Genomic DNA, 11,535 nt, shown 5'->3' with positions numbered 1-11,535 from the left:
TGTAGATCATGTAAATATAACTCTCAAAAATATATATTCCTATGTTGATGCCTTAGTTTTTTATTTTTGGGGTTTTTTTGTTTGTTTTTGTTTTTTGAGATGAAGTTTCTCTCTTGTTGCCCAGGCTGGAAGCACAATGGCGTGATCTTGGCTCACTGCAACCTCCACGTCCCAGTTCAAATGATTCTCCTGCCTCAGCCTCCTGAGTAGCTTGGATTACAGGGGTCCGCTACCAGGCCTGGCTAATATTTTGCATTTATTAGAGATGGGGTTCCATCATGTTGACCAGGCTGGTCTTGAACTCCTGATGTCGGGTAATCCTCCCACCTCAGCATCCCAAAATGCTGGGATTACAGGCATGAACCACTGCACCTGCCCTTGATGCCTTAGTTTTATATTTTATATTCCACATAGGCATAGAATCTACACTGGTTCTGTGGATCTTACATCATTCTCTTTCCACAGTTAGAGAATATGCTAGAAAATATTACTGTGTTTAAAAGTGTCTTATTGAATATTTCAGGTCACTCATAAATCAGTCAGTTCTCTTAACTCTCTTATTTCATCTTGGATCAAGTGATGAAGACTGCCCGTGGCCACATGGTCAATGTGTTAATTATTTTTATTTCAGGGACTGCTGACATTCAGGGATGTGGCCATAGAATTCTCTCTGGAGGAGTGGGAACACCTGGACTCAAATCAGAAGAATTTGTATGGGGATGTGATGTTAGAGAACTACAGAAACCTGGTTTGTCTGGGTGAGGATAACTTGGCTTTGGAATGTCTAATATCTAATAACTAAGGGTTTTATTTCTTTCCTTTGTAGAATGTCTGGGAGCTTATGCTTGGAGCTTATGCTTTATATGAATGAACTCAGATTCCTACTTCCAGGAAAAAAAAAATGTGGGTTTGTTGTAGAAAAAAAACTTCCTAATGTTTGATCTTAATATTTTTGCCTTCTTTCTGGGGTGATGTGCAAGCTTCACTCTAGTTTAGTGGTGATTCTAGAAATTGAGTGATATAAACTTATCATTGCCCACAGTTTAAAATCCAATTCCTTCTTCTTATTTTTGATTCAGTCATACTTGGAAGTGAATCTCAGGATTCCCATATTTAAAATACTTTCTAAATATTTTAAAGAAGCTGACAGGAAACAGATTTGGGGAAGTAATTTTCTAGAATCCTCTATAATGTTCCCTCTTTACTGAGTATTCTACTGAGTTGGCAATTAAAGAACGCCCAGCAAGAGTCATGTGACTTTTTCTCATAAAACAGGCCTTGCTGTCTCTAAGCCGGACCTGATCACCTTTTTGGAGCAAAGGAAAGAGCCCTGGAATGTGAAGAGTGCAGAGACAGTAGCCATCCAGCCAGGTAGGCGGGAGTGAATGAATAGGTGACATGAGTGAGAGGTCCAGAGGTCAGGAAAGAACCAGACATCGAAGTGTGGATTGGGAAGTTCTCCCGTGGAGATGATTTTTGAAATGCCTGAGTTTATTTCTCTTGCTGTCGCAGAGGGATATCTTCTGTCTCACACTTTGAAATTATCTTTTTTTTTTTTTTGAGACAGAGTCTCGCAATGTTGCCAGGCTGGAGTGCAGTGGCGCAATCTCGGCTCGCTGCAACTTCCGCCTCCCAGGTTCAAGCAATTCTTGTGCCTCAGCCTCCCATGTAGCTGGGACTACAGGCGTATGCCACCATGCCCAGCTAATTTTTGTATTTTTTAGTAGAGATGGAGTTTCACCATGCTGGCCAGGACAGTCTCGATCCCTTGACCTCGTGATCCACCCTCCTTGGCCTCCCAAAGTGCTGGGATTACAGGTGTGAGTCACCGTACCCAGCCACTCTGAAATTATCTAATGATTCTCCTTCACCTTCTGTGATCCACCATCGAATTCATAGTGACAGCTAAAGTGCTCCCGTTGGCCTGTGAGGGCCTGCGTAATCTGGCTGCTCTTCCATTGATTTGGGGGCTCTGGGGAAGTCTGTGCCTGTTTCCACCTCTACATGAAACCATTTTTAAAGTTCTGTTTTTGCCTCATGTCAGAAGTGTGTGAGAGCAGTGATGGAAAGTGGGATTTCTTTTAGAAGTTCCAGGAATTCTGTGGACAGATGTCACATATTTTCTGATATTTGAATTTCTAATCCTATAGTGGTTTCCAAGATGATCCTACAAAAATTGAGACTCAGTAATTTCATCAGAGCACAAAGCATTTTCCTAAATATAAAAAAAACTGATCTTGTATTTCACTTCAGCTTTTCATCTTTCCTAGCCTAAACTAAGATTAGTAAGCTCTACATGCACAAAGTCCACAGATATAAAATCATTTAATATGTTACTTATTATGTAGAATTCTTAACTAAATGAATGTCTATGGGGAGCTCAGTACATTGCCCAGTATATAGTAACCTCTCAACTCATATTTAATAACATTTTATAATTTTATCTGGTTAAGTGTGAAGCTTAATGAGTATGTGTTATATTCATTTTCTTTCTTTTCCTTTTGTTTTCCTTGCTTCCTTTCATGTGGATTTTTTCCCACAATTGTAAATTATATATATTTAAGGGATACATCCTGATAATTTGATTTTGTATGTGTGTACATTGTGTAATGATTAATACAATAAAATTAATTAACACATTAATTATCTCATATAGTTGCTAGGTTTTTTGTGGAGAGAATATTTAAGATCTACTGTGTTAGCAATCTCAAGTATACAAGAGTATTGTAAAGTACATTCACAGACATATAGTTTACAAGTATATACATCAGATCCCCAGAATTTATTTATCCTTTAAATGAAAGTTGGTACTCTTTGACCAGAATCTCCCTGTTTTTACCACCTCTTAGCTGCTGGGATCTGTTATCCTACACTTTACTTCCACGAGCTCAACTTTTTTTAGATTCTACAAATAACTGGTAATATACAGTATTTGTATTTCTCTATCTTATTCAGTTACCATAATGTCCACTTGGTCTATTCATCCATATGTTGTCAAAAATGACACAATTACCTTCTTCATTACACTGAGTAATATTCCACTATATATTGTGAATAATCAGCTATGAACATAGTGGTGTAGATATCTCTTTAATACACTGATTTTATTTATTTTTGAGATGGAGTTTCACTTTGTTTCCCAGGCTGCAGTGCAGTGGCACCATCTCTGCTCACTACAACCTCTGCTTCCTGGGTTCAAGCGATTCTGTCATCTCAGCCTCCTGAGTAGCTGGGATTACATGCATGTGCCAACCTGCCTGGCTAATTTTTTTGTATTTTTAGTAGAGATAGGGTTTCGCCATGTTGGCCATGCTGTCTTGAACTCTTGGCCTCAAGTGATCTGCCCACTTCAGCCTCCCAAAATGCTGGGATTACAGGCGTGAGCCACTGAGCCCGCCAGATTGTATTTCGTTTAGGTATATACTTAGAAGTGGGATTGCAGATTCATATGGTGCTTCTGTTTTTAATTTTTTGAGGCGCTTCGATGCTTTTTCCCATAATGACTAGATCAATTTACATTTCCACCAACAGTATGAGGTTTCCTTTTATCCACAGTCACCAATATTTGTGATCTCTCGTGTCTTTGATAGCCATTCTAACAGTATGAGGTGATATCTCATGATTTGATATCTCACTGTGGTACCTCTCTGTAAATGTGAGGTGATGTCTCATTGAGGTTTGATGTGCATTTCCCTGATGATTATTTATGTTGAGCACCTTTCTTAAACCTGTTTGACACTTTTATGTCATCCTTGGAGAAGTTTCTAATCAGGTCCTTTGCATCTTTTTAAGTCAGGTTTACTTTTTTTGGCAGTTGAGTTGTGTGAAATTCTTACATATTTTGATGTGAAACCCTTATGAGATAGATTTTCTCCCAGTCCTTAGGCCAGTCCTTAGGCCAGTCCTTAGGTTGCTTTTTGATGTTGTTCTTTGTTTCCTTTGCTATGCAGACACTTTTAGTTTGACGTAGTCACACCTGTTTTTGGATTTTGTTAATTGTGCTTTTTTGGTGCGAAATCTAAAAAGTCAGTACCGGCCAGGCGCGGTGGCTCACGCCTATATTCCCAGCACTTTGGGAGGCCGGGGCAGGTGGACCATGAGGTCAAGAGATCGAGACCATCCTGGTCAACAAGGTGAAACCCTGTCTCTACTAAAAATACAAAACTTAGCTGGGCATGGTGATGCGCGCCTGTAGTCCCAGCTACTCGGGCGGCTGAGGCAGGAGAATTGCTTGAACCGAGGAGGCGGAGGTTGCGGTGAGCCAAGATCATGCCATTGCACTCCAGTCTGGGTAACAACAGCGAAACTCCGTCTCAAAAAAAAAAAATCAGTACCAAGGCAAATGTCTAAGAACTTGTTTCCTTTCTTCTAAATGTTATACAGTTTCTGGTTTTACACTTAAGTGTTAATTTTTTTTTTAGTTCATTTTTATATGTGGTATAAATGTTCAATCACATCTTTTTGCTCATGAATATCCACCTTTTCCAGCATCATTTATTGAAGAGACTGTACTTTACCCATTGTGTATCTTAGTGCCCTTGTCAAAGATTGCTAACTGTGTATACACATGGGTTTATTTTTGGTTTCCTTATTCTGTCCCATTGGTCTATGTGTCTTTTTAGGTCAGTATAATAGTCATGATTAGTATAGCTTTGTAATAGTTTGGAATGAAGATGTGTGATGCCTTCAGCTTTATTCTTCTTTCTTAAAATTGTGTTGGCTATTTGGGGTCATTTGTGGTTTTATAGAACTTTGAAGGCCAGATGCAGTGGCTCACATCTGTAATCCCAGCACTTTGGGAAACTGAGACAGACGGATCACTTGAGGCCAGGAGTCCAAGACCAGCCTGGCCAACATGGTGAAACCCCATCTTTACTAAAAATATAAAAACTAATCAGTCATATTGGCACATACCTGTAATCCCAGATATTGGGGAGGCTGAGGCAAGAGAATTGCTTGAACCCAGGAGACAGAGGTTGCAGTAAGCCAAGATCACCCCACTGCACTCCAGCCTAGGCAACAGCAAGACTGTGTCTCAAAACATATATATATATAAAATTAAATAAATTTTAGAATTTATTTCTATTTCTGTGAAAACTGACACTGGAATTTTAATAGGGATTGCATTGTATCTGTAGATCACTTTGTGTAGTGTGGACATTTTATCAGTATTAATTTTTCCAGTCCATGAACAAGGGTTATCTTTCCATTTATTTGTGTCTTTTTCAATTACATTCATCAATATCTTACAGATCTTTCACCTCCTTTGTTAAATGGAGTCATACGAATTTTATACTTTTTGATGCTATTATAAATTGGATTTTTGCTTTGCATTTCTTCTCAGATCATTTATTGTTAGTATATAGAAATGCAACTAATCTTTGCATGTTAATTTTGTGACCTCAACTTTACTGAATGGGTGTATTAGCTCTATCTCTTTTTGTGTACTCTTGAGGGTTTTCTATATATAAAATCACCTAGTCTGCAAGCAAAGATAATTTTTATTCTTCATTGCTGATGTGAGTGCCTTTTATTTCTTTTTCTTACCTAACTGCTCTTGTTGCAGGGCAAGTGAGCCCCCAATTGGGGTTTATCCTGGCAAGGTTCATGGCTTCACTCAGGAAGAATTGAAGCACAAGCTAGTGGTAGAAGAAAACAGCTTTATTGAGCTGGCGGTGTTGCAGCTCTGTGACTGCTCCTGTGGAACAAGGCTCCCCTGTAGGCAGTGTGCTGAGAGGAGCAGTTCTGCAGCCGTGTACTTACATGCCCACTTTTCCTTACATGCAAACTAAGGGGCAATGGCAATGGTTTTTCCCTTCAATTTTTTGGAAGAATTTGAGAAGGACTGACATTAATTCATCTTTAAATGTATGATACATGTCACCCATAAAGTCATTTGGTCATGGGCTTTTTCTCATTGGATTTTTTAATTACTGCTTCAATCTCCTTTCTTATTACTGGTCAGTTCAGTATTTCTGTTTCTTCATGATTTAATCTTGGTCAGCCATTCATTTCTAAGAATCTGTTTCTTCTAAGTTATCCAATTTGTTATTCTATAATTGTTCATAGTAGTCTCTTATTATTCTTTGTGTGGTATCAGTTGTAATGACTCATCTTTCTTTCTTTTATTTATTTATTTATTTTTTGAGACAGGGTCTCATTCTGATGGTCAGGCCAATGTGCAGTAGCCTGATAATGACTCAGTGTAGCCTCAACCTCCCGGGCTCAGGTGATTCTCCCACCTCCCAGGTAGCTGGGACTACAGTTGCATACCACCATGCTCAGCTAATTTTTGTATTTTTTGGAGAAGGGTTTCACCATGTTACTCAGGCTGGTCTCCAACTCCTGAGCTCAGGTGATTTACCCGCCATGGCCTCCCAAAGCACTGGGATTACAGGCATAAGCAAGCGCACCCAGCCCATTTGTAATTTTTTGAGTCCTCTCTCTTTTCGTTCCTTTGCTTAATCTTGCCAAAAGTTTCTTAGTTTTCTTTTAAAAACTCAACTCAGTTTCTTTGATCTTTTCTGTTGTCCTTCTAGTCTCTGTTTAGTCTCTTTTTGTTCTAATTCTTATTTCTATAATTACACTAACATTGGGGTTGTTTTGTTCTTGTTCGAGTTTCTTATGGATTAGAGTGCTCATTCAACATCTTTTTTTTTTCTTAATGCAGGACTTTATTATTACAAACTTCTATATTAGAACTGTTTTTGTTGCATCCCAGAAGTTTTGACTTCTTGTGTTTCCGATTTCACTTGTATCAGGGTATGTTTTGATTTTTCTTTTGATTTCTTCTTTAATCCATTGATTTTTCAGGAGTGTGTTGTTTAATATTCACATATTTATGAGTTCCCAGTTTTGTTCCTGCTATTGATTTTCAGTTTTATATCAGTACAATCAGAAAAAAAAAAACTTGATAGAATTTTAATCTTTTTAAATTTGAAAAGACTTACTGTTTTTTATTTTTGGTTTCACATGTGATCTATCCTGGAGAATATTTCATGTATTTTTAGAAGAATGTGTATTCTCATATTGTTGGATGGGATGTTATATGTATATTTAGTCTATAGTGTTACAGGAGTGCACTGTTTTCTTAATTTTGTGCTTAAATGATCTATCAATTTTAAGTAGGGTACTAACATTCTCTTTTATTGTATTTCTGTGTATTTCTCCTTCTACTTCTGTTAATGTTTGGGTTATATATTTAGGTATTCCTTTGTTGGATGCATGTATCTATTTAATTGCTCTATCCTCTGGACAAACTAACCTCTCTATTATTGTATAATTAGCTCCTTTGCCTCTTGTGACAGATTTTGTCAGACAGTCTGTTTTGTCTGATGTAAGTATAACTACCCTTGGCTGCACTCTTTTGTTTATCATATGTATGGAATATCCTTTCCAGTTCTGTCACTTTTAGCCTATTTCAATCAAAAGTGGGTCTCTTTTAAGCAACGTATCACTGGATTTTTAAAATTTCGTTCATCCACTCTCTGTTTTAAATCTGTTTTCTGCTGCTATATCAGAATATCACACGGTATTTTATAAGAAATGGGTGATTTAAAAGGAATACAAGTTAATTTAGCTTATGATTCTGGAGGCAGGGAAGGCAGAGTGCATGACACTGGCATTTGGTGAAGACCTTTTTGTTGCATAATAACAAAGCCAAAGGCATGAGGAGAAGAGAGCTCCCTTTTATAACGAACACACATTTGTGATAACTAACCCATTGCTTTGATAAAAACATTATTTCATTCAGGCAGAGCTCTCATGGCCTAATCACTTCTTAAAAGTCGCAATTCTTAATTCTATCACAATGGCTATTAAATGTTAACCTAAATTTTGGAAGTGACATTCAGTCTATATTGGTATCTGTTTATTGGATAATTTAATCTCTTTATAGGCAATTATTGCTAGGTAGGTATTTTTTTTTCCAATTTTATACTTCATTTGTTTCTTTTTTTAAAAAAACTTGGGTTTTAATTATGTACATAAATAGCAACATGAGAACGAGATGTAGGGCTTGTACATTATATCTCTAGGTGAAAGGGCTTCAGATTAGTTTGCTTGTAGGATGGTATCGCCCAAGATAACGGAAGTCTGGTCTAGTTTTTCCTGAAGAAGAAAGCCAATTTAATACATTCAATACTGACTTCTCTGCCATTTTTCTGTAGAAATACTGATTATTCTGTGGAGTTTCCAATGTTTACCTATAACTGATTAAGATGGGCAGAACATGGAGTTTTCTACTTAGTTCCAGGTGAATTCTTCACATCTCCTGACTTTTGAAGGTTCTCCTTCCACAAATCCTCTATGATGATATATCCTCGTAAACCCGTCATATAATCTCTCCCCACTGACCTGGGCAAACACAATGGCTTGTTGTGGATAATAGAGGGAGTCAGCTAATCCTGTGAAACCAGGCGGATACACTGGCTTCTTTATTTTTGAACCTCTAGCCAAAAGGAGTTCAATAAGTCCAGCAAAACCAATAACACCAAGTCTTCGAAAAAAATCCAGGAGGTGCATTTTGGAGATAGTAATAGCTGTCTAACCCCCATTGAACCAAACTTTGCATCTTGGGCTTACTTTGGAAGTAGGTTTTCTGACACTAGCTTGTGTATGGCTCACTGTAGTGTCAGGGCAGTGAGATGCTTTCTTCAAGTGGGCTCCTTGACTCTTCCATGTACTTCAATTGACCCTCGGGAGCTGAGTAGCGTGAAAGCTCATGAACCTCCATGAAATTTTTGGGAGGTGAGTCCTTTTTTGGTGTAGCATAGACTTTGAAGGTGAACAAGCTCAGGCCGGCTGGCCGCATGGACCTCTGAATTACCCTGAACATGTCGATGGCAGCAGTGGCTCCAGCAGGGTCCTCATTTGTTTCTTTTTTCCTCTTATGCTGTCTTCCCTTTGGTTTTGTTAAGTTTTTGTCTTGTTTATGTTGTTTTTGTATACATTGATTACTTTCTCTTCTATGTATCTACTACAGTTTTTTCCCAGTGATTATAAGACTTACATAAAATATCATATAACAGTCTGGTTTAAGATGATAATAATTCAACTTTTATGCACAGAAAAACTCTACAGTTTTCTTCCCCTTCACACATTTTATACTATATATGTCACGGCTTAAAACTTTTTATATTGTGTATTCATTAACAAATTAGCATAGCTATACTTTTTAAAAATATTTTTGTTTTACAGTTATTATACTAAAATTAAAGGTAATTTAATGCAACACCATTACACTATTCGAGTATTCCAAATTTCACTGTGTGTTTACCATTTCCAGGGATGTTTGTAGTTTTAATGTTTTCATATTTAGTTAGCATTTAATCATTTCATCTTGAGTAATTCCCTTTAGTCCTTTAGCATTTCTAGACAGGTCTAGTGGTGATGAATTCCCCTTAACTTTTTGGGGGAACGTGGTCTTGAAATGTCTTCATCTCTCTTTGATTTCTAAGGGATGCTTTTGTTGTGTATATAGCCTTCTTAGTTGCCTTTTTTCCCCCTCTTTCAGCACTTTGAATATATGGTGTCACTCCCATTTGGTCTGTAAGGTTTCTGCTAAAAAATCTACTGATAACATTATAAAGTTTCCCTTGTATGTGAAGAATCTTTTACTTTCTGTGGCTTTCATGATTCTTGCTTTGTCTTTGAATTTGACAATTTAATTATAATATGTCCCAGGGAAATCTTCATTAGGTTCTTCTTGCCGTAGGTATTTTGAGCTTTATGAAACTGGTTGTTCATATCCTTTTTCAGGTTTGGGGAGTTTTAAGATATTATATCTTTTTTTTTTTTTTTTTTTTGAGACGGAGTTTCGCTCTCGTTACCCAGGCTGGAGTGCAGTGGCGCGATCTCGGCTCACCGCAACCTCCGCCTCCTGGGTTCAGTCAATTCTCCTGCCTCAGCCTCCTGAGTAGCTGGGATTACAGGCACGCACCACCATGCCCAGCTGATTTTTTGTAGTTTTAGTAGAGACGGGGTTTCACCATGTTGACCAGGATGGTCTCGATCTCTTGACCTCGTGATCCACCCGCCTCGGCCTCCCAAAGTGCTGGGATTACAGGCTTGAGCCACTGCGCCCGGCCTAGATATTATATCTTTAAATAATCTTTTTTTCCCGCTTTCTTTCTTCTTCTGAAAAACCTAAAATTGTATATTTGTTCACTTTGTGATATACTATACAGCCTGTATGCTTCCTTCTATAAAAAAAAAAAAATTTTCTGGTTGATTACTTTCAAATGAACAACTTTGAGGGTGATGATTTTTTTTTTTTATGATTGAGATAACCATTGTTATCCTACTGTGTAATAGAACACCAGAACTTATGTCTCCTGTGTAATTGTCCCTTTAAACCTGTTATCCAACGTCTTTCTATTCCTCCTCCTTTAGCCTCTGGTAACCACTGTTATACTCTCTGCTTATATCAACTTTTTTTTTTTAAGACAGAGCCTAGCTCTGTCACCCAGGCTGGAGTGCAGTGGTGTGATCTCAGCTTACTGTAACCTTTGCCTCCTGGGTTCAAGCTCTTCTCCTGCCTCAGCCTCCTGAGTAGCTGGGATTACAGGCACACGCCACCGTGCCCATCTAATTTTTTGTATTTTTAGTAGAGACAGGGTTTCACCATGTTGGCCAGGTTGGTCTTGAACTCTTGACCTAAAGTGATCTGCATGCCTCAGCCTCCCAAAGTGCCGGGATTCCTTGCCCTTTTTTTCTTTCTTTTTTTTAGATTACTCATTTGAGTAAGATCACGAAGGGTTTATCTTTCTGCATATGGCCTATTTACTTAACGTGATGTCTCACAGTTCATCCATGTTATTGCAAAGGACAGGATTTTATTCTTTTTTTGATAGCTGAATAGTGTTTCATTGTGCATGTACACATTTTCTTTATCCATGTATCTCTTGCCCTACATTTGGATTGATTTCATATCTTGGCTATTATAAAGAGTGTTGCAGTAAACATGGGAATTCAGCTATGTTTTGACACATTGATTTCCTTTCTTTTGGATATATATCCAGTAGTGGAATTGCTAAATCATATGGCAGCTGTATTTTTAATTTTTCATATAACAACTGTATTTTAATTTTTCAGGAACCATATTCTTCTATAGTGGCCATACTACTTTCAACCACTTTTGATTCTCACCAGTATTTGTTTTAGTTATATTTTTGCCTTTTTGTTTATAGTCATTTTAACTAGAGTGTGGTGGATCTCATTGTGGTTTAGATTTGCATTCCCTTGATGATTAGTGATGTTAAGCACCTTTGTTAGCCGTTTATATGCCTTCTTTTTACTAATGTCTAATGTCTATGAAGGTCTTTGGCACATTTTAAAATTGGATTATATGTTTGTTTTATTTTGAGATTTCAAATTTCTTATATACTCGATATTAACCTCTTGTCATATGTATAGTTTGCAAATATTTTCTCCCATTGTCTACTTTGTCTCTTCACTCTGTTATTTCATTTGATATGCAAAAGTGTTTTAGTTTGATGTAATCTCAATTGCCTATTTTTACTTAGGTTGCCTTTG

General features: G+C 37.5%; 1 protein-coding gene and 1 pseudogene across 3 annotated transcripts in view; one reads left to right on the top strand and one right to left on the bottom strand.

The window, feature by feature from the left end:
* Window positions 1-373: 373 nt before the first annotated feature.
* ZNF720 (zinc finger protein 720) overlaps window positions 374-11,535 on the top strand; it is a 35,917-nt gene continuing 24,755 nt past the window's right edge. The window contains exons 1-2 of one of the 3 annotated variants that reach the window (XM_032243336.1): window positions 374-758; window positions 1,276-1,371. In XM_032243336.1, the coding sequence (XP_032099227.1) occupies window positions 725-758; window positions 1,276-1,371 (130 nt within the window). In that variant the 5' untranslated portion in view covers window positions 374-724. The remainder of the gene's footprint in view (window positions 759-1,275; window positions 1,372-11,535) is intronic. The other 2 variants (XM_032243337.1, XM_032243338.1) reach the window with 2 other exon arrangements.
* On the bottom strand, window positions 7,926-9,779 carry LOC116526724 (annotated as a pseudogene).

Source organism: Sapajus apella, unplaced genomic scaffold, assembly GCF_009761245.1.
Source record: "Sapajus apella isolate SASKATOON/1434 unplaced genomic scaffold, GSC_monkey_1.0 scaffold51, whole genome shotgun sequence".
Classification (NCBI taxonomy): Eukaryota; Metazoa; Chordata; class Mammalia; order Primates; family Cebidae; genus Sapajus; species Sapajus apella.
The sequence above is the reverse complement of the archived record's forward strand: the minus strand, read 5'-3'. Positions and strand labels throughout refer to the sequence as shown.